At 44.0% G+C, this 24,072-nt stretch overlaps 1 protein-coding gene across 1 annotated transcript in view; it reads left to right on the top strand.

The window, feature by feature from the left end:
• The first annotated feature begins 8,969 nt into the window (after positions 1-8,969).
• LOC143385717 (uncharacterized) overlaps positions 8,970-24,072 on the top strand; it is a 40,153-nt gene continuing 25,050 nt past the window's right edge. Inside the window, exons 1-3 of the mRNA XM_076841278.1 lie at positions 8,970-9,063; positions 14,241-14,397; positions 14,542-15,028. Of these exons, the coding sequence (XP_076697393.1) occupies positions 8,970-9,063; positions 14,241-14,397; positions 14,542-15,028 (738 nt within the window). The remainder of the gene's footprint in view (positions 9,064-14,240; positions 14,398-14,541; positions 15,029-24,072) is intronic.

The following is a 24,072-nucleotide window of genomic DNA, read 5'->3' as shown; positions in this document are numbered from 1 at the left end:
GGAGGAAGACAGGAAGGGAGAGGTGGGGGGAAATACACCCCAGAGTCCAGCGAGCCAGTAATAGATGAGATTTTTTTTTTTTTCCTAAAGGGTACTTTTGAAGAAAGCTCTTTAGAGTCTGAAAAAACGAGCAGATTGACTCTCATTATGTTAACAGAAAATTTGAAATTACAAAGCTGACCTCTAATTGGCTAAAGCAGGGCAGGCTTGTTGCTGTTTAGAAGGACTCAAACGGTGAGCCTTGACATTTCAGTTGTGCTTTCTTGGGCTCATGCACACGGAAGGGCTTCTATCTACCTAGCATAGCCAGGTATACATCTGTCCCGTCTCTGCCACTTTTCTCCTGCCATTCAATTTGCCCGTGTCACTGAATCACACAAAGAGATTTCAATGTAATAACATGGGCATTGGAGGGGCTTCAAAAGGAGATCATCTGACCTGACTCCTTTTAGCTACATGAACTTAAGACTTAAAGTTTAAAGGGTAGGTTAAAAATATACAGGATTCCCAGGATATCGACAAACCAAACTCAGGAATTTGTATTTCCAGAATTTGATGGTGTTAGGTTGGAGAAGGTTTTAGGAGACACCGAGAATAAAAAGATCATGCTTGTACCTGGGGAGTCTACAATTTTACTAGTAACTTGTCCCCAAATAAAACACAGAGATAGCACCTTCAGGGCAAATACAGCGCAAATGGTGAAGAGTTAAGGTGGAGAAGCATATGTATGAGAAACTTTTTTTTTGGGGGGGGGTGGGTACTGGGGAGATTGAACCCAGGGGCACTTACCACTGAGCCACATCCCCAGCCCTTTTCTGTATTTTATTTAGAGAGAGGATCTTGCTGAGTTGCTGAGAGCCTTGCTAAGTTGCTGAGGTTGGCTTTGAACTCTCCATTCTCCAGCCTCAGCCTCCTGAGCACTGGGATTACAGGTGTGTGCCACCGTGCCTGGCTGGATGTAAAACTTTTTTATTTCAAATCCAGCATGATATTTTTTATTCAGCTATAGAAAATTAAAAACTGGCATTCTTTTGAGTCAGGTACTGGTACACATATTATTTCATTTAAACTCTCCTAATTTCCAGGGGTTGGGTCTTGCTGCTTCTGCAGAGGAAAAGAACTGAGATTCAGCCAGGTGATCAATTTGTCAAGGGTAATCACGATGATTAGGGTCTTTAGTCTAATCCCTCTCTGTACTGCTTTGCACAACATCCCCCCACTATATTCCAGTTCGTAGTATTTAATTTATTTATTTATTTATTTATTCATTCATTCATTTAATTGCAGAGAGTTACATTCCTCAAAGGCAGAGAAAGAGGGGCTTCCCAGTATGGGATATAGAACCTGTTGGCATGATCGACCCACACTGGTGAAACCTGAACCTTCCTGGTGTTAGCAGAATACCACATTCTGGGAACTTAATCAGTCTTCTTGAAAGAGAAGTTTGTGTCCAAGACAACCTCTCCGTCCCAAGCAAACCCACATGGTTGATCATTCTGACCTCATCCGTGTTCATGGGCAGAGCCGATCCTGATATCTGCTTCTTGAACATGACTCTCCATGTCACCACCACAACCCACACAGGATCCTCTAGGGCCTAGCTCAAGCTCAGACCAAATCAGCCCATACTGAAGAGCGAGAGTGACCTTACAGAGTTAGGAAGACTCAGACAGAGAGGTCCACCTCTCTCCACGTCCCAGCATGGAGAACCAGTGGGTTGGTGGCACATTTGTGAATATGGCATTTGCCTCCTCTGAGAGGGCAACAGCAGAGCCACTTCTCTCAGCAGCAGCCTCCCCCCATTACCTGCTCAGCTGTCAAGACATCTGGGCCCCCAGGGGACCAAAGGCCAGGGTAGGGCCTGCTATAGTCTGAATCTAGAATGTTCCTCAAATGTCATGTGATAAAGGCTTGGTCCCCAGCAGAGTGCCGTGAGGAGGGCGTGGAACCTGCAGGAGGTGGGTCGACAGGAACCATTGTAGAGGAGGAAAGTTTATAAGGGAGCTTAAGGTTTCAGTGGTCTCAGTCCGTAGACAGCCTCCTCCATTCCTCAGGGCTCACGGTGAGGCTGAATATCATGGAGGAAGAGGGTGGCACAGGGAAGCAGCTCACATGATGTTCAGGAAGCAGAGAAATACTCCACTCACCAGATACAAAATATAGACCCCAAAGCCACACCCCCAATGCCAGCCTCCTCCAGCCACACCCCACCTGCCTCCAGTCACCACTCAGTTAATCCCATCAGGGACGCATTCTCTGATTAAGGCTCTCATAAGCCAACCACTTCTCCTCCGAGCCTTCTTGCATTGTCTCCCATTGTCTCGCATCCAAACCCTAACACGTGTGCTCCTACCTGATGGGCTGCCTTGCCACAGACCTTAAAAGCAATAAGGCCCACCAGTTATGGGCTGGGACCTCCAAAACTGGGCCAAAATAACCTCTTCCTTTCATAAGGTGATTCTTCTTCAGTATTTTTTTTTTTGTAGTAACTCCAAGCTGACCAAAAGTGCTTCAATGATTGTATGTGAGCACTCAGGATGTCACAAGCAATGTGTTACTAATTTCACACGTTATCTCATTTAATCCTTGCAACATTGTGATGAGGTATCTGTTATTATTTCCACTTCCTGGGTAAATTAACTAATGCTTCAAGAGGTCAGGGGACTGAATCTGGAGCCCAAGCTTGCAGACACAGTGACAGAGTGCATCCCAAGTTTGCATACACAACTGACAGACCCACTAGGCCTAATAAGATGGTCCCTCACTGGTCTCTCATGTCCTTCTTTGGTGCCTTGAGAAGAACTTAAAGAGTTATTTCTGATACTTTAGAGACATTAGAGAGTGAAAAAAAAAATTTAAGCAAACAGATCTCTCTAGAACATAAGGTAGCTGGAATTTGTCTGCTCTTTCTTTTGATTTTTTTGGAGCTTTGTGCTTGGGACTTATAAATCTGAACCCATGCCAACACTGTAAGCAGTTTTCCTATAACTGCATCTGCAAGTACTCTCAACTTAAAAATGCTTCCCCTGAAAGGCTCAAAATAACCCCCCTCTGAAAAGAAATCCCGTAGAACATCTTTGTCAAATGTTCCTCCTTCTCCTCCACACCCTCCCTCTCCTCTCCTTCTCTGTGAATTGGATGTTCTTGCACTGATAGGCCTAAATGAGGAATTCAAGCAAAATGTACGGGGAGGTAAAGCCATACTTCTTGTATGTAATATTCTTAGCGACTGATAATTAGAGAGAATATACGGGAATTAGTCGGGACCTACAGGAGAATGCTTGTTGAAACACCTCTGTATTCAGTTAACCTTGAAAATACATAGAATCAAGGAATCTGAGCACCTGAGGGGATCTTAGAAATAATCCAGTTTAGTGGTTTTTTCTAACTTTACCTGTTCAGCTGTCAAGACCATCTGGGCCCCCAGGGGACCAAAGGCCAGGGTTTGGGGGACTGTTTGCTGCGTGCCCAGACACGAAGACCCCATCATCACTGCTGAGCAGTGTCGGGGGAGACCTGAGTAGGGACCCCTGCTTCTGCTGTTTCCGGGAGCACAGATGGGGGTATTGTGAGTCGGTGTACCCAGTACCCAGTCCAACTCCGTTCTAGCTGGTTTCCTGTTCTGCCAGGACCTAGGTTTGGTTAAGCAACACAGAGGTATAAGTGAGCTACATGGCAGGTCAGCCACCAGCTGGGGGCTTATATCTTCTGAAAGGGACAGTGCCAGCCTCCTCTGGCAGAGGAGTGTAGTTTCTGAGGACCAGACCAGTGTGATAGGATGACGGTGATAATGTTCCCAACCACAGCAGGCACATGGTGGGGTGGGTGTTTCCTCCAGCTGCTTGGGTGGTGGGCCAACATGCATCCTGAGCTCTGGGGTGTCTTGATATGGCATTTCCTTATGACATAATTTAACCACAGAGTTCTGGGGGAAGGAAAGTAGGAAATACCACTGATTCCATCAACTGCCTCGTTTGATACAAAGACTTGGGGGTCACAGAAGTGAAGCCATTAGTGGTAAAGGTGAGTCTAGAATCCAGTTCTCACTTCAGGCTGACAGGTGACATTCCAGGAAGTGGCCTTGGCAAAGCATATCCCATATAACTGCTCAGCCCCTCAAGAGCCACCTGCGAGGCCCATGGCTGACCGTCACGAACACCAGCCCCAAAGCTACAGTGTTACAAATGGAAATTTCATTGCCTTTCACATTTTCAAAAATTCTCAAATCCCCCGATGTAGACTTTCAAATCTTATCCTAATAAAGTCTAAGCAATATTCCTCACGTTCTTCCTTCCAGAAAGAATTCAGGTGAGGACAGCTCCTTAGACATTACTTCCACCTGCTTGGTTTTTGAATTGGTAAATATTTTCCCTAATGGGTGGAGTATCTGTAATATGCTCAAAAGGGAGCAGGTCTTTTAGATGACAGTGTTGTAGCATAGATAGGATCAGAGACTACAGATCATATCATCGTTAAAAGCCAGAGCTCTGATATCAGACTTGGGATCTTGAGCAAGTTATCTGACCTCATTAAGGTCTCAGTTACCTTGGCTGAAAAGTGAGAGTGAGAATAATACCTAACTATCTGATGAGATTGGTGTAAGGATTATACCGGGTTCATGCAAATACTGGACCATCCTAGCACACAGTACTAGTGTTGATAAGTGCTACCCACTATTATTATTCCTGTTGTTATTAAAGTGAAATCTTACCTGTGTTGGGTAAAATCCCACCAGAAAGTGCTTCCTGCCTTCCTTCCCAACTTCTGGAGGGACGGTTCTAGGGAACATTTATTTGTTTGTCCTAAGGTCTACTGGTAGATTATCTTCTGCCCAGGAACTTGGGAAAAAGGGAGCAGGTGCAGTTGACCAGGACCCTCTCTGTTAGACATCATTCACATCCTTCAGGCTGCCATGATCTTTGGGAAACTCATTCTGGAAGCCCACTTCCCACTATCCTAGTGGCATGAAAATTCACCATTTACCAAGGGCTTCCTTGAACATTTTGATTTGACATGTGAAATTTGTATGGAAGCAGGCTGGGCAGATCTTTAATCAGACTTTTCAGGGGGCACATGAAAACTGGGAGGTAGTTGACAGCACACTGAGAGGGGCGTGGGTAGGCAATGGTACTGTCCAATCTTCTGACTTTGGTCTAAAGACACTTTGGAGATTTGGGTATGCAGAATGTGTGACTGTGTCAGTCAGTTTCTCATTACTGTTAACAAATACCTGAGATAATTAACTTATAAAGAGAAAAGGTTTATTTTGGCTCACAGTTTCGGAGGTTGCAGTCCATGATCAATTAGCCCCATTGCTTTGGGATTGTGGTGCCACGTTATGGCAGGTATGTGGTGAAGCAAAGCCATTCACCTCACATCTAGGATATGAAAGAGCAGACGAAGAAGGGCACAGGGCATGCCCACAATCTCTTAAGACCACCTGCTCGGCCTCACCTTTAAAAGCTCCCAATAGCACCGAGCTGGGACAAAGCCTCTGTAGATAGAGGTGGATAGTCATTTCTTTTCTTCTTTCTCTTCCTCTTCCTCCTCTTCCCTCTTTTCTTTTTTGCCATTCTGGGGCTCAAACTGAGGGGCTTGTATGCTAGGGAAGCACTCTGCCCACTAAGTACACCCCAATCCTGGAGAGTCATTTGTGAATCAACTTGTAAATCAGAGATTACAAACTCAAAGCTAAATGGGGGTGGGGGGCGGGTAACAAGTGTGATTTAAGGCAACAAATCCCATGGTGACTGAGACCAGGGAAGTCCCACCTACCTAAAGGCATTCACATCCAAAGAGTTTCAACATGCAGGCCAGTGGGCACTCTCTCACAGTCAGGGTGGGAATCAAAAACGGCACTTTTACAAAGTTCGGCACTTTTGCAAACTGTGAAACACCTGCCATACGACCCAGTCATTTCATGCTTGGGTGTTCACCCAAGAGAAGTGAAATCATAAGACTTGAACGTAACCTTCCAAGAGGCATTATACATATTAGGCAAAAACTGGACATGATCCAGATGTCCCTTCACAGGTAAATACATAAACGTATGGTGGTATCTCCGTATAATAAAGTCAGACTCCGCAATAAACTGTTATTACACACAATATGGATGAATCTCGAAACAATTATTTCATTCAGTGGAAAATATTCTAGAAAACAGGAATCTATCTATAGTGACAGAAAGGAAGGGGGTTTACTAAGCCTAAGGATGGGCAGTAAGTGGGAGAACATGGGGCTAGGAAGAATAGATTCCAAAAAGGCACAAAGAAACAAACTTTGGAGGTGTTGAATGTGTTCATTACCTTGATAGTGATGATGGCTACCGGGGTGCATGGGGGTCCCCGCTGTAACTTTAAATATGTGCAGTTTATGGTGTGGTGATGCTGCCAGAGAGCAACCTCGAGCTGAGTAGTGTACCCAGCAGAATTTCAGTTCCTCATTACTCTGGAACCTAGAAGTCCAAGGTCAAGGTATCAGCAGGGTAGTTCTTTCTGAGGCTCAGACAGAATCTGTTCTGGGCCTCCCCCTCGGCTCCCACTGGTTTTCTGGCAACCTTGGCTGTGCCTTGGTTTGCAGAAGCAAGCGTCACCGTGAGCTCGGTTCTCATCTTCACATGACGTTCTCCCTGCGTGTGTACCTGTCTCCAGCTCTCTTTTCTCATAAAGGACACCAGTCGACTTGGATCAGGGGCCTTCCCTACTCCCACGAATTCCCGATCTTAACTAATCACATCTGCAATGGCACCGTTTCCAAATTAGTTTACATTCTCAGGTCCAGGAGGTTAGGACTGCAACACACGAATTTGTGAGGGACATAATTAAATTCGTAACAGTGATTATTACTGAATAAAGTTATTCAGGACCCAAAGACCCAACACTACTAAATTAGCTAAACTCCAATTCAACCACTTACTGTGTGGACTGAATGATGAACTTTTCCCCCATTTTTTTTTTCTAAAATTAAGACCCCTTGAAGTAAAGTGACCTCTTGAGGTGTGCATATAGGACTGATACCAATTCTCTCTCTCTCTCTCTCTCTCTCTCTCCCTCTCTCTGATGCTTAAAGTACTCAGCTCTCCCAGCCCCCAGCCCCCACACCTTCTTTTCTCTCATCATTTTCCATTTGTGACTTTTCTGTGGAATTTTCTTTCTTAAAATTCTTTGACACCTCATGCAGCTTTCCTGGGAGAAGATGTCATTTATACATCGAAACCACCCTGTCTTTTCCCTCATTTGCTCCAAACACCGTCTGTGGTACTGTGTGGCTTGACATCATCACAAACACAAGCAAAGACACGGGCACTATAGGTCATTTATATGCCTTCAGTGATAAGGTCACCCTGGTAATCCAGAATACGCTCCTACGCATTCTTCATATTATTAATGGAATTATTACCAATTAAAAGTTCTCTACACATACCCAGGGCAGCACTGCTCTATCACATGGCAGTTCTATTTTTTTAATTTCTTGAGGGACCTCCATACTGTATTCCATGATGGCTATCGTAAGTGACATTCCCACCAACAATGTGCAAGGGTTCCCTTCCCACCACATTCTTGCCATCATTCTTTGTCTTTCCTGAGGATGGCCGATCTAACAGGTGTGAGGTGATATCTCCTAGTTTTAACTTGCCTTTCTCTGATAATTTGTGATTAAGAGCATTTTTAAACACACCTGTTGGTCAACTGATTGTCTTCGTTTGGAAAACATCTATTTAGACCCTTTGCTCCCTTTTTAATCAAGTTTTTTTTCCTTACTACTGAGATATCTGAGTTTTTTGTATTTTGGTATTAATCCTTTATCAGTGTATGGTATCTATTAGGTGTATATTTCCCCCTTCCTGTAGGTTTTCTGTTCATGCTATTGATGGTTTCCTTAGCTGAGCACAAGCTTATTTATTTATTTATATTAATTTATTTCTTATTAATTTTAAGTCTATATATGACAGCAGAATGCATTACAATTCTAATTGCACATATAGAGCACAATTTTTCATATATCTACTTGTATTCAAAGTATATTCACACCATTCGTGTCTTCATACATGTACTTTGGATAATAATGTTCATCACATTCCACCATCATTAATAACCCCATGCCCCCCTCCTTTCCCTCCAACCCCTCTGCCCTATCTAGAGCTCATCTATTCCTCCCATGCTCCCGCCTCCCTACCCCACTATGAATCAGCCTCCTTATATCAGAGAAAACATTTGGTATTTGTTTTGGGGGATTGGCTAACTTCACTTAGCATTATCTTCTCCAACTCTATCCATTTGCCTGCAAATGCCATGATTTCATTCTCTTTTATTGCTTTTATTAATATTCCATTCTGTGTATATATATACACCACATTCTTTTAATCCATTCATCCACTGAAGGGCATCTACGTTGGCTCCACAGTTTAGCTGTTGTGAATTGTGCTGCTATAAATGCTGCCTTGTTTGTCTATTTTTTGCATTTGTTGCCTGTGCTTTTAAGTTCATGGAGAGTGACCCAGAAGACTCTTAGGAAAGTGTATGCACAAACTTTGGGAAGGTCTGAGGATCCCAGTTAAAGTTACTACAACATATGACAAAGACCTCGGTTCTGAAAATTAAGAGAACCAGGTTTGAGGTCTAGTTCTGCTATTAACCAGCAGTGGCACCTTGAATACATGTTAAATCCCGTCAAGGTTCTCAGATGCTCTGAAGTTCATGGGAGCATTAGCCTTCTTGATACTTCAGTTTGCTCATCTGTAAAATGAAAGGGTTGAGGCAGATCATCTCCGAGGCTCTTTTCAGCTCTAAAATCCTCTGGTACTTGCTGAGTTGAATTGCAATGACCTTGCTTCTAAAAGCTAGAAGATCACATGTCTATCTCCAGCTTTCTTTCTCCAAACTGATGAAACTCAAATGCTGAGTCTGTTTTCCAAAAGAGAGCTTGTAAGTAATGGCAGGGTGTGGGCAAGGATACAGACTCCAGGTGCAATGGGTGAACCGATTGCAAGAGAATTGGGATTTCAACAGATGACTAGTCTGGTGGATGAGTACCTGTTATCCATGACAATGGGATATGGACAAGGTTGGACTCAGAAGAGACTGTTCAAAAAGTATGAAAGTCCTCTGTTACAAAAATAGAACAAAGTGCACAAAACGGAGACCAACTTGACAGACTAAGGTACCAGATGAAATGTAGAGGAGACTCTGGGAGCTTCCGTGTTTCTGTAAAATGTATATAAACCAGATTATCTACTCTATCTGCCAATCTTTCTTTTATAGCCTCGTAGGCCCCTAGGACTAAAGGTAAGTGTTGATATTAAATTTATTATAATAGGGGAACTGAATTCCAGTGCCATAGTCTCTAAGCATTTTCTTAGGAGGAACAATTCTGAACTTCCTTAAAGCTTTATGGTTACTGAAAGAAAAAAGAATATAAATGGAGACAAAGATAGTTGACAGTCCTCCTCTACCTGCTAGGAGTCTCTGTGAACTTCTTGTAGGTAATGAGCTGATGGTAATTAGACTAGCAATCAACCAAGATCAGTTTAAAGAGGAGCAGAGAACTGGGAAGTCCTGTTTAGGTGGTTGTTCATACACATTTTGTTTACTGTAATTATATGCTGTCACTTCCCGTGTGAACCTAACCTGGTCATTTCCTTTCTCCTACCTTTGTTATGGGGACTTAGGAATATAATGACCAATGGTAGGAGAGATGGTGGTATTTCTAATACAGATTATTATATGTTACAAAATTTCTTTCTCTAGTACACATTCTCCAGCTTCTTCTGCAATTTAGTGTAGCTGTGTAACAGTTCTTGAGGGTAGAACAGAAATGATGCAAGGCATTTCTTAGCCTGACCCATAGAGTTTTGCCTTGTGATCCTGTATTCCCTCTCTCTGCAAGGCAGGTACGTCTCTTTAATCCTAACAAAACCCCATTATATAAGTCCTATTACATATATAGAGAACTTAAGTATCTTCCTCAAAACCACACAGTTGTGTTGGGTGGGATTGCAAATCCAGGCAGCCCAAATCAAGAGTCCTGGCACTTACCCATTGGCCTCTCTCAATACGCGAAACAGTTTTTAGGTGTAGTGCTTGGCACAGAGTTAGTCCTTGATTTATGTTAGCTACTATTTTACAGACAAAGAAAAATCACAAGAATGTAAATAGTTGAAAGCAAATTTGATTCTAAAATCCTCTTATCAACTAAAATCTTTAGAATATTAAAACAACCTTGTATTTTTAAGTCTGTGGGCCGAAGCAAAAAATAATGAATATCAGGAAAGCTAAATACATTAATTCGATGATCCAAACTATAGTTAATATCTATAGTTTAATAACCAAAATGGCATTTCTAATGAGTATGTTTATTATATGTAATAGCAAATAACTGCCAAACTCCTTATTTCTCACCAACAAAAGATGAGTGGAATTATATGGCCATTAAGCATGATAGCTCCAAAGACTTTCTAGTGATATGAAGAAAATGTTCATGATGCAATGTGATCCAATTACATGTCATTTATTTATTAATTGGGTGAATTCACTAATTCAGAAAATGTCTACTGACTACTGATTCCATGTTGGGTACTGACTGGGCTAGGAGCTGGCCATATAGTCCTTGCCACCAAAGAGTTGATGGTCTAGCTCTTCAGGGCAGGCATTCTCAACAGACAGGGAGAGAATTCCTTTCCTAGGGCTTAGTTTCCTTATCTATACAACAAGGGGTTGGAGTAGAGTATTGTTAAGGTCTTGTAGCAATTAAGTTCTACAAGAGGAAAAAGGCATAAGACTTTATTTGGCGTATTATCATAGTACCATAAACCTATTAACTTAATTTCATGTACAGTAGCTAATCAGCCAGGCGCAGTGGCACACACTTGTAATCCCAGCGGCTTGGGAGGCCAAGACAGGAGGATCGTGAGTTCAAAGCCAGCCTCAGCAAAAAGCGAGGCGCTAAGCAACTCAGTGAGACCCTGTCTCTAAATAAAATACAAAATAGGGGTGGGGAGGTGGCTCAGTAGTCGAGTGCCCTGAGTTCAATCCCTGGTACCAGAAATAAAGTAACCAACCATCTCTACATTCCTGAGACTGAGTTATTTCCTGAGATGTGGGGACACTTTGGATTAAAACCCAGGGACCTAGGAAAATTCAGATGGTTGGTCACCTCAGTTCCATGTCAAGTTATTAGGCTTAAGATTAATATTATTTCTAATTATAGAAACCTTAATTAATGCCTTTTTTGGGTTGGAAGGATCTCATATGCAGTATAAAGCTAGAAGAACAGGGACTGTGTAAGTAGTAAACCCACTCAATTGTCAAAAATGTTTAGAGAGACAACACATTTGGCATGAAGGTTAATAATTCACAACACAACACTTACATAATTACAAGTTGCACACTTATCAACTTCTTAAGAGCTTGGAGGTGGTTGTTTTAAAACTAGAATATTAGTTCAGAGACTGGAAGGAACACCGACTACCAGCACTCTTAATATTTCAGTGAGAGAGAGAGACATATTTTTAACTTCTGAAAATTGTGGTTTTAAATGGCATATTATAATTTGGTTCTCAAAATACAGTGTTCTTTTAAAGATTATTCAAATATGATCACCCTCTAAAGTTTCATCTTTCTCTTTTTCCCTCATTTACTACAGAGATCAGTACCCATTATAACGTTCCTTCAAGTCAATGCTTCAGATTCTCAAGGGGGATTGTAGGGGAATGCACGGGGGTTCGGAGCATCCCAACACAGCCAACTCTTCAACTCTTCTAGAAGACCTCGCTCTCCTGGGAACTCCTGGACTCTTCCCTCCAATTCCATTCTCCTTCAAAGACCCTAAGGTCTTCTACCATGCCCTAAAAAAATAAATCATAAAACAACAACCTTTTTTTTTTTTTTTTTTTTTACTCATTAATAAATTCAGGACCCAGGACTGAGTGAGCTCACTAGGAATAATTCAGATTTGAGAACTCCAAGCAAGAAACAAGCAAATGTGGTTGTTACATTGGTTCATGGGGTGTCTCCTCTTTATTCACCCCGGTGATAAAGGGCTATAAAGTAGCAGTTCATAAAACATTCCCCAAATCCCTTCCCAAAGTTAAAAATGGCAGTTTCTAAAATTCAAACCAGTTAACTATGAAGACAGCTCATCAAATCTCCAATAACTAGATCAAATTTCAGACTTTTACCTTGCTAGGCCTCATCCCTCTGTGTTGGGATGCTCCAAACCCCTGTGCATTCCCGCACAGTCCCCTTGAGAATCTGTCCTCTTCTCTTACAGCTATCTTTTCCAGTATGGAGACATCCCACCAAACACACACACACACACACACACACACACACACACACACACATACACATCTTCCTAATGCTCCTTCTACCAGGAGCCAAATAAATGCAGGATCAAGTAGAAATAAGCAGCGCTTCCTTTCACACTTTTGCTTGGGGGAAGAGGGGAATTAGCTTAAATAAATGATACGCTGATTTTAAAAGAAATAAATTGAACAGCAGGGAGACCGAGGCCATTTCTGTCATGGGAGCTGCTGCGAGTGCCTGTAAGATACTCAGTCACATGAGTCAGTTGTTAGAATCCCCATGCCACCTTCCTGACCCGATGTCTGGTTTTAATCTTCAAACCTGCCTGATAATGTCTAGTGTTTACATTTGTCAAGTGTTTACTGTATACCAAGCTCTGCCCTAAGCATTTTTCCTACCCTCACTTAACTAGCCCAATCCTCTGGGATAGGTCCTGTTATTAATCCCACTCTAGAGCCAAGGAAACTAAGGCTTAAAGAGGTAAAGTGACTTGCCCACAGGGACCCAGCTCATAAATTGCAGTGCTGGGATTTGAAGAAATGCTGGCCTGATTTCAAGGCTCACACATTGGTGTCTGCCTCCTGCCATTCTCAAGAAATCTCTTCCAAAACCCAGAGGCGATTACCAATCTAGCCTCCTAGGACTAACTCCTCACCATCGTTTCTTAGCTTTGGCCGCCTTCTATCGCAAGACCTACTGTATAACATTCCACATACAGAAACATCATCTCTTCTCTCTTCCAGTTCCAGGTAGACAAACTGGAAAACATGAAGGAGGCTCCCTAGGTCTTTTTGAATGATCAGATTCAATTCAGTATTTCCACAATTGGTCCACTTTCTTTCAGGCAAATTCCAAACTATATCTGCACCCAAAATGGCAAGAAATAAAAGGCATGTAGTGACACTTGGGTAAAGTTCTAGACTCAACTGACTTTGAAAGTTCTTACATCTTCTTTATTTGTAGGCAGCAATGGTTCTTTTTGTCTTTCTCTCTCTTCTTCACCTACCTTCTAACCTGAATCTATCATTATCTTTCCACAGAGCTTCCTAAGGGGCACCATGTGGCCTGTTGTTATCTACGTGACATTTGCAGGATATCATGGAGCAGATGAACACAGAAGGGAATCAAATATGTATTAGACTTCTAGGCAAGACACCAAGAAATGCTACAGGGATCAAGAACCTAAGATTATTGTTATTGAATTTATCCTGCGGCTTCAAAGAATTCAAAAGTTGATTCTGTAATAACCTATTCTTCCAAATTCCCCAGAAGTTCTCTGCTCAGATATCCTGAGGAAATGGAATCCCATTCTCTTGTCCAAAGTTATTCAGTACTGAAGGGCTAATGATGCTCCAGCTTAAAGTTGATTCCCCCAATACCGTGTATCAGGGGCTTCTCTTCAGCTCGGCTCTGCGCTGCCACTTTGAAGTTGAGACTCACGGTCCATAGCTCTGTCTCCACAGACCCATTTGCATCCTTTCCTCCCACCTTTGATCTCAGACACCTTTCGCTGCATTTTTATTTCCCCGGGGTATTTGAACACAACTTTCATCCATAACAAATCAGAAAGCTACAATTTCGAAGTTTCATATATACGTTTGCTGAGAGCCTCCTTAAATGGGAAGTGGGTTCACCCTTCACATGAAGGGTCCAAATACTACTTTCCGCGACGAGGGCGAGGACCAGGTCCACCACCGCACGTACACACGCCCCCCCCCCCAGGGGCTTGAACAGCCTGTCCAGGGAATCACCCCACATTTTAAAACGAAGGGTCTGATTTCATATTGAAACTTGACTATCTCGGGATGAAATTTGGTCTGCCTCTCAGCCCCTGAGCGCGAGTTCGACGTTGTGCCGAGAGGTAGTAGCCCCATGGTGCCCGGCTGGCCTTTTTACACGCTCATTTTCTCTACATTTTTTTTCCCCCTTTCTGCTAAGAAACGGCAGTGTGCTTCGTTCGCTTCCCTAACCCGGTCGCAGCCTGTCGTCCCCTAGACCAAACGCGGCGGCCCGCGGCTCCCTGCAGCCGCGGTGGCGGCGGCGGCACAGCGCGCAGCCCGGCCACCCGAGGCCGGTGGCGCTGCGCCTTTGTTGGGCCGGCTACAGATGGTGCCCCAGCACGGGGCTGAGCCGAGGGCGGGTGTGGGAGGCCGGGAAGGGGGTCGGGAAGGAGGGGAGGACTCGGCGGAGCAGCCAATCGGCGCACAGCCCATCAGCTGACCGCCTTTGCTTACACCAGGTGCACGCCGGCTGCGGGGAGCACAAAGCGCGGCGCACCGAGGGCGCCGGCAGCGAGCCGGGGAGCGAGGCGAGGCCCGTGCGCCCGCGGCTGCAGCGCCTGCCGGGCGGGGAGAGAGGCCGGCGGCGTCAGCCCGGGCGGCGGCATCCCTAGGCGCCTGGGGCGCCTTCCTCGGACCAGCCCGCTCGCCACCCCGCCCTCTGCACCCAGTTCTCTCGCGTTCCTTCCCAACCCTGCCCGTTCCTACCCCGGCCCCCAAGAGCCGGATTTAGCCCAGCCCCGCGCAGCAGCTGTTGCTCCCGTAGCTGCCTCGCCTCCAGTCTCGGGGCTCTGCCCGGGGTCCCCCGAGGAGCCGGTGCGCGCTGCGGGCTGGGAGGGAGGCGCCGCTCAGCCGATCCGCCTCCTCTTTCTCCTCCTGCCGCTGCTGCTGTCGCCGCGGGTGCCCGGCCCGTGCGCACCCCAACACCCCCGCCGGCCGGGCCTTGGGGTAAGTGCACTACCCCACCGGGCCCCAGCGGGAGGTGTGGGAGGCAGCCAGGGGGAAGTCGGGGCAAACTTGTCAGCGTGGCGGACCCCAGAAGGTCTGGGGGACCCTGGGATAAGATCGCGGGCCTAAGGGGGATGAGGGGGCGCGGCTCGCGGAGCTATGGAAAATGACGAAGTCGGGAAAGGAGATTCTAGTTATTTTCCCCTCCTAAAACAAAACCGAACATCACCAACAGCGAAACCCGGGGTAGCAGAGAACCGTAGTTGGGAAGGGAGGCCAGATTGAAATGGGCAAAAGGCGGTGCCGGGAGCCCAACCGGTGGATTTCGGGGACCCGCCGGGGGGAGGGTGGTGCCCGGGAATGGGAAGGAGGAGGAATGGAATTGGGGTGTGAATTGGGGAAGGCTGCTGGGACCCGAGCGGAGCGCGCGGAAAGGGGGCCGAGAGAAGGGAAAGGAAGGTGGCCGATCATGGGTAAAGACAAGAGGAAAGAGGTCTTGCGATGTCCTTGTCGCTGTGAGAAAGGGGCAAGGGGCGTCATTCACAAAGCAGTTGGTGAGTAGAAGTCAGCGTTAGGAAGAAGGTGCTCAACTACCCTGCAGTCTAACGGGGGAAAAACCCACCCCCTAGACATTCTGAGTCCAGAAGGGGTGGCAGCCTCAGGAAACTCGCCGGGGATGCTGAAATGTCAGGGAAGTCCTGGTCCCCTCCAGGATCGGAACCGGCGCGGGGTTCCCGGCTCGGTCGGGGTCAGAAGCGGGGAAAGTTTGCCAGCGAGTGTCCTTTGTGCTGCGTGCAGAGGGGTGTGGGCAGCCGCTGGACTCACGCCGTGCTTCCTAGGATCCCGCGGTGACCGCCTCCTGCGGAGGGAGGGAGTTCCTGCCTAGCAAGCTGAGGTTGGGTGGAAAAGTCCAGCAGCTTAAAGGGCGCCCGGCACCCAGGACAGGTGGGAAAGTCTGTCCTGGGACGGCTGCGAGAGAGCAGGCGTGGATACCAGGACCCACAGGCTTGGGGTGATGCTTGTTTGCCATATTCCCTCGGTAGCCCCAGCGCCAAGAACGGTGAGTGAGTGGAGGAAGAGAAATGGCTTTGAGACCCTGGAACCACACAGGCAAAGGGCAAAAATCCTGACTATGGACTCTATGTCCTATCCCATCATTCGTATTTTCATTCCTTGACCCGAATAATAAAACTGGAATTCAAATTAGGCAAGTGAGCAGGTACTGAGGACTTGAGTTTTTGCATGTAGGTTTTCCTGCAGGACAATGTGTTGTTTTGTTTTGTTAATTTGCTTTGCCACCAGAGTCTGCATGATGATTATTACTCAGATATGATCATTAATCATTGTCAAAGCTAGGAGCAGAGGAGTGGAAAGTTCAGGAAGATTCATACTTTGATCCGTATAAATCTAGAGGAAAAGTGGTGTTACTGGCTCCAGGGCCATGTGTGTCCCCAAGTCTCTGATTTGCATGCAAATGTGAGCAGATCCTGGCAGATGTCTGGCCTCATCCATTCACATGAAGGAATTTGAACAGACAAGGAGCCTTCAGTTAACAATAGACCTTAAGAAAATGGAATAAAGGGGCAGTGTGAATTTTTCTGTTTGGGAATTCCATGGCTTGTTGACACCTTTATGTTAGAGCCAAATTCTTTGAGTGGTATTATTTTGGAAAGCTCAAAGTCTGTTTGCTCTTTACCTGGCTGTATGTATTTGTCCAACATTGGAGCTGGATATTCTGAGCTAGTTAAGGAAAGTGTTTCCATGAAGCAGAGAGTAACTTGAATCCACTTTCGGTGGCTTTGAAGTGATTCTTGAATTGACTTCTCAACTTTTGGAGTTTCTTTTCTTTTTCTTTGAAAATAGAACTTTGTGCTCCCACTTGTTCCCCATCCTCAGAGATAAGTAGTTGAAGAGAAGATAGTTGTCCCAGACCAACCAACAGGAAGGTCTCACTAGAGTGTCTGCTATTCTGTCACAATTTGGGTCCTTAAGGCACTAAACTTGTACGAGTGCGGTTCCTAGTAACAGGGAGTGGATTTGGGGTCACAGCAGAGAACAACAAATAGGGAGGCAGTCATGCAATGGACCCCCAAAGCAAGGGCCTTCCTGCCTGATCTAACCTTAGCTGATCAACCAACCACACTGCAAGTTCACCTCCTGGCATTGTGTGACCCGGGAACAAAAGGCCCTGTGGGCCACACGTGAGGCCAGCAATTCTACCTCCTGACACACCAGCACCAGTGGCCTCTTCTTTTGTCAGTCTCAAACACTGCTGAAGGGAAAAAGACCCTATTCACTGAACAGCATTTGCCCCTGTTTTCTGTATATTCACTGAAAAGGACATTAAAATACCACCAAAAAAAAAAAAAAAAAAAGATAACATTGTTTTGGAGGGCTTAGTGATTGGGAGGAGGGGTGGACAACAGATGTTGGTCTTCTATTTTGTGTTTCCTGAAGTTATTTTTGCTGGTTCAGTGCCTTTAACACATAATGCAGGATGTTCCATGAGGGAAAAAGAAAATGAATTGAGTCTCATTTCAGTAAGAAAATGTTATAGCCAAGTTTGCATTTTCTGTCTTAGAGCTATATAGAAGTCAGAAAGTAACAAATCATTGTAATAAACTCTTATGTGAGTCTTAAACCTGGGATTCTGTCTTCCTGATGGAGTTGAAGGATAACTATAAAATAAAAATGGCATTTCTAAACTAAGACTGCATACTTTTTTGTTGTAAAGTTATCATCTAGGGATTTTTTTTGAAACAAAATACCAATGCTTCATATTTGTGAATCTTTGTCTTTGGCTATTATCCTGTCTTTGTGAGATCTTTATTGTGGAAGTCAAATGAAAGGAAAGATTAGGGAGTTCATTCCTTGGTAAATAAAAGTAGTTAATTATTAGAAAGAATCACTCTGCTACATAAAGGAATCTCAGGCCAGATCCAACTGCAGTCTGTGCCTCTGAAGCATAATACAGGTGGCTCTGGTTAGTGTTTGAAATTCTAAAATAAAGCAAGGGAAAACGCCACCATTCATCTGTCTCTGGTCAGACGCTGCTAACCCTGAATTCTTGACTTGAGTGGCCAGAGAATCACCATAGATTCTTTAGCAGAGATACTCAAGGGAGTACATCAAATATTTTTTTAAAAAATATGCCTCTACAGAGTTATATTGCTACTTTCTCCAAGCCAACTGACTATAAGAAATTATAAATAATCAGAACTGTAGGCTTTTAATGCCACCTTAAATAAGCCATGAGCTACAAATAAAATATGGTAAATTATAGGATTTGAATGTCATTTTTTACAAGATTTCCACAATACTTTCTCTAAATTCAATTTTTAAGCTACAAAATAATAGTTATCTGGGTGATTCATTTGAGCATTAATGTAAGGTTGCTCAAATATTGTATTTAATTTTTTTAGAGTTATTATGCAGATCTTCTATTTTGGGTTAAGCCAATCCGAAGATAAAGCAAATTCCATTTTAGAAGCATATTTTGGTTTCTGGGAACAATGGAAGTATCTTTAACTCATGAATAGAGCTTTGATTAATATTTTATTCAGGATGAAATTATAATTATATAGACAAAGTCAGAAAACATGTATTCTCTCTTGTTTTGGCCAAAGTACAGAAGAGAGACTAAACTTAAACTCTAGCTGTAAAACTCAATATTTTAGTGACCAAAGGAATCATTTCTTCTAAAAGGTATTCTAAAGTGAAGTTTGCTTTTAAACTTTTCTTGTTTCAGAATATAACCATTTATCTACTTGATGGATATGTTAGACTATAGCCATCACATTTCTAAAAACAGATAAGGTCATAGGTGGTTATTGACATTGCATTATAATCCATGGGGATATATATATATATATATATATATATATATATATATATATATATATATATGTGTGTGTGTGTGTGTGTGTGTATATATATGTGTGTGTGTGTGTGTGTGTGTGTACACGTGTGTATAATATGCATAATAATATGTTTCAGTGTTTTTTTAAAGGAAATACTATGCAGGATTGCATACTCCTCTATTTTTAACTTTTTATATGTTTTCAAAAGCTCTAGCAAAATAAGGATGTTATTTGCAATTTTATTTGGTTGGTAAGCAAGCAGTATTACCTAGTCATAGAACTTGGATCATTTGCTGAATTGCCAGCCTTCAGATTTCTAATTATAACCCGGTAGGTATGGGCTAATAAGGTTGGAAGGACTAACTGACTACCATAATCAGATTGCTAGAAGGTTTACAGAAGCACTACCTCCAGTACTACAACTGACATGAACATCACATCAGATATACTGACAATCATCCCTGAGATGTAAAGGAGCGAGGTTGACAGTGATACACACCAAAGGCCCTGTCCACCTCGACTTCAGAGCCCCCTCTAAAGATGCCACTATATTAGCGTAAGACACTTGGTTTAGAAAGCTGTGCGGTGAAAACTGCTTTTATAGTGGCTTATTGCCTTCCATTTGCACTCTTTATAGCTCAGAGGTTGGAATGTTATTTGAAAGCTCTGATTAATATAAATGAGTTGTAATTTGGTGACCCGGGCTGTCCTAGCTCACATCTATTATACCACTGGCAGACATGTGGTCTCCACAGCTGTCCCCTCATTTGTATATGAAGCAGACACACTGGTGGCATTTTTCGGTTACCATAGCTACATCTACAATGTACATGTGACGTGACATCTTCCTGTGTGAAAGGTTTTTATGTGGCAGAAATTTAGTCGACCTGGGAGTGAAAAGTACAACTACGGAAAGTTGGAAGAACACAGCGGTGAATGTGCCATTGTTCTGGAGCTACCTTCTCAATTATGGGAGGAGAATCATCCTCCAGGAGCATCCAGGAAAGGGCAATCACCAGCCTTTGCCTAACAGAGATTTCCAAGGGAGGTATTTCCAACGATGCCCAACCTCTGCAGGAGAATGTCCATTAAATATTCATTTCAAAATATTTGCTCTTACTATTTATGACTGTCCTTTGTGGGATAATGGATTAGCAGAGTCATTTTCAATTCAGACAGGGAGACCTGTGAGACCTAGGAGACCTCCCCATCCCCCGAAAAAAAAAAAAAAAAATCCCCGTTTGTCCTATTAAGCAGTAAGCACAACGAGAGAATCTTCATTTAGGAATATTGAAAAAGCTTTACAAAGAAAGAAAGGTGGCTTAATTGGTTTCATGCCTATAATTTTCTCCTCTAGGAAAAAAAAATATGTTAGTGTGGTAATAAAGAATATCATTAACCTGCATTGTTATTTCACAATAGTAATAAGTCTTAATTTTCATCCCTAATACTCATTGTAATCAAGCCCTGTACAGAGAGTCAGGGATGTTCAGGCTCAGTTCCCAGCTCTGACACTGATGACTGACTGTGTGACCTTCCAGATGTCCTGCAACCCTCCCGAGGCTTCCTGTTCCTATCAGAGTTGAGTCATGAAGGATCCAGGAAAGTTGGTAGATGTTACTAGCATTACCGTTGCAAAGAATTTGATTTTTGTCCTAATGTCATGATTGCATAGAGAGCTTAAAGGTCCAGGGGACAACCCCTACCTTTTCTGCAAGGTGATTTTTCTCCTTTCTAGTTCCGCAGCTAAGAGATTTTGTTGTTGCTCTTTTAAAAATGTTCTCTCCCTAATATTGACAGTTCCCTACCACCTCATCTGGGCCCTCCCGGGGGAAAGAACTTTTCTGGGGATACAGGAAGCTATTTATGCTCACTAAACATTTGTTCACCCAATAAATATATATTGAACGCCACCTGCTATGTGTTAGGCATTGGAGAAGGCACTAAAACTAAAGTTGGCTTGATTTTTCTGCAAGCTTGTAATTAAATCCACCATAAGCATTTGTTTCCTCAATCCGTGTGTTCTTTTACAAATATTTATTGAGTGTGCAGAATTAAAAAAGGTACTCTGAACAGAAGATATTTGGGTGGAGGGGTTGGGGGTACCAGGGATTGAACTCAGGGGCACTCAACCACTGAGCCACCTCCCCAGCCCTATTTTGTCTCACAGAGTTGCTTAGCACCTTGCTTTTCCTGAGGCTGGCTTTGAACTCTGCAATCCTCCTGTCTCAGCCTCCCAAGCTGATGTGAACAGAGGATTTGAACCAGGGGGTGACCCCCCACTTCCACCCCAGAACAATTGGCAAATTCTGGAGACTTTTTTTTTTGTCAGTTGTTATCGCAACTGAGAGCAGGCAGGGTACTACTGGGATCTAGTAGGTAGGGGATGAGGCTAAGCATCCTACAATGCATAGAGTGGTCTCCAAATCAAAGAATTATCTGGTGCACATATCAGTAGTGCCTAGGATGAGAAACTTTATCTCGCAAATATTGCCTCTGCCCTCAATGAACTGAAATCTAGCAGGGTTCAGAAAGGAGACTGACAGGTGATATTGAGTGCATTGTGATGGGAAAAGTAGGAGCTGTGGAAGGATAGAAGGAAACTGAATTCAAATAGTGGCTGTCAGCAAAGGCTTTCCAAAATATATTGGTTAATCCATGGAGCCGACTATCACCAGGAACACAAGTGGTCAGGAGACAACTGTAGATCTAGACTTATTGAACATAAGTGGTTAGACGATTGCTTGAAAATAATAGATTCCTTCCGTTTGTCAAGAACTATAGAACCTGGGAGTTGGGCATGAGAGTTCACATCTATAATCTCAGCCACTCTGGAGGCTGAGGCAGGAGGATTGCAAGTTTGAGGCTACACTTTGGCCACTTAGGGAGAACCTATATCTAAATAAATAAAAAGGCTTTGGGGTGTGGCTTAGTGGTAGAGTGCCCTTGAGTTAAATGCCCAGTACCAGCCCCCACCCACCACCACCACCACACACAACTATAAACCTGGGACAGAGTTGTTCATTGCTCATAGGACTCCGTCTGAATTCAGTGGTCCTTGAGTGAAGAGGAGAGGACAGCACAAGCCCCATAATGGGAAAATGAGGCCAAGTTGACTTAGCTACAGATATCTCAGGTCTCAGAACTTTAAGCTTTGTAAAAGTCTTAAATATCTCATTTGATCTGCAATATTCTGAGATACCAGGGATTATCACTGTTTCTTCTAATAAGGGCCCAGGGTCATGAAGAAGGTCAAACTGACCATGAACAAGTCACACTTTATTGATTAAGGATGAAGGATGGTACCAGGTACGGTGGCACATGTCTGTCATCCTAGTGACTTGGGAGACTGAGAAAGGAGGATCAAAAGTTCAACGCCAGCCTCAGCCATGGTGAGGTGCTAAGCAACTCAGTGAAACCCTGTCTCTAAATAAAATACAAAAAAGGGCTAGGGATATGGCTCAGTGGTCTAGTGACCCTGAGTTCAATCCCTAGTACCAAAAAAAAAAAAAATGAGGGATGGCACACCTCTTCCTAGCTTAAGTTGAACCTGTCTAGTTCACACATCTAAGTAAAAGACTGAAGCTGGCCTAAGAGGCCAGGCTCTCTGGTTCTCAGACCCAGTTCCTTCTCCACTGGGACTGGGGCTGCTTCCTGGACTGTGGAGTCCGAGCAGGACAGAAGATGACAGTGATTCAACCTTGTAGCTTCTGGGTTACCAGAGACACAAAGGACCTGGGAGGCAGCGATTAAAAAGTAGCAAGCAGGGAAATTTAAGCAGGGTTTCCCGACAGATCAGGTCCTCCGTCTTGGGTGTTAAGCTGACCTGAGCAGCATTAAAAATAAATGCTCAATCTGGAAGAAAGTTTCATATGATGCTAGGGTTAGAAAACGAGAAGACCCAGAACATGCGGAAAGAATGAATTCGGAAAAGATGCAACAGTGTCACCGTTCTCTGTTCTCGATTTTGCTTTGGCAGAGGTATTTAATGTTCCTACCAGAGAAGGACAACCAGGGTATAGACGCATGCACACGCCTGTGTACAAACATAAAACAGAGAGATTCCATACTGTCGAGTGTGTACTTGTTTGTTTCTGTAATGAAACTTGCACAACAAGGTGAGTTTTGGAGAGAGCCTTCTCTCAAGGCCTTAAGGGTGTATGACCTCTCGTTTCTCCTGCCTAGTGGAGTGTTTTCTTAGGGGAAGGAAAACTGAGAAGCTGCAGCACCACTCAAGGTTTTTTATTTGTTTTTGCAACACTGGGAATTGGACTAAGTTTCTTCTACCCCTGAGCCACATGCCCAGCCCTTTTTAATTTTATTTTGAGATAGCCACTAAGTTCCTGGCTGACCTTGAACTTGCGACCCTCCTGCCTTGTGGGATGACAGGCATGCACCACAGTGCCTGGCTCTGCTCAAGAATTTTTTCATCCTCAGTGATTTCCGGGATCATGAGCGAGAGTTGCTGGGGGCTTCAGCCACATCCTGAGAGTCTTAGGACACTCATGGAATCTACATTCACTCCTCGAACGTGAGTTATGGAATCTACCTACCCATTAAGTCGTCGGCCCATAACAGAAACACGGAGAACAGCAGAGTAGCAATTACTGGATTTCTTGGGCTTGTTATTGCAGCCGAGTAGGGTTCTGAGCAGTGAGGATGACATGTAAGGTTTAGCACCCCCAAAGGACCAGTTAGCTTTGCTGTGTTCTATGGGGACACGCACAGCCCTGTAAGCAGAAACTCTCGTCATTTCCCAACTGGGAGGTCAGGTGAAAAACTTGGGTCATTTTAAAGACATCTGAAGGGAAAACACGTAGTATGTGGGCAGATGTCCTGGGGATACCTTTCTCTGCATGTGTAAAGGGTAGCACCATCAAAATGGAACTGCAGTGCAGAAGTTCCCAACGGTTTCACAAGGAGGATTGAGCAAGTGGGATGAAAGGTGAGCTCCGTGCAAATGAGATGCTTCAGTAACTGGGAGGAAAATATTACACAGGGCTCCCAGGTTGTAGAGTCCTTTATTTATAGTCTCAATTTATAGCATTCCTGCTTTGTAAGCAGGGCACTTTTAAGAATTGCCTCTATAGGCTGGCATTGGCTCAGTGGTAGAGTGCTCGCCTAGCACGTGTGAGGCCCTGGGTTCGATCCTCAGCACCACATAAAGTTAAATAAATAAAGGTG

This window comes from Callospermophilus lateralis, chromosome 20 (genome assembly GCF_048772815.1).
Source record: "Callospermophilus lateralis isolate mCalLat2 chromosome 20, mCalLat2.hap1, whole genome shotgun sequence".
NCBI classification, from domain to species: Eukaryota; Metazoa; Chordata; class Mammalia; order Rodentia; family Sciuridae; genus Callospermophilus; species Callospermophilus lateralis.
The sequence above is the reverse complement of the archived record's forward strand: the minus strand, read 5'-3'. Positions and strand labels throughout refer to the sequence as shown.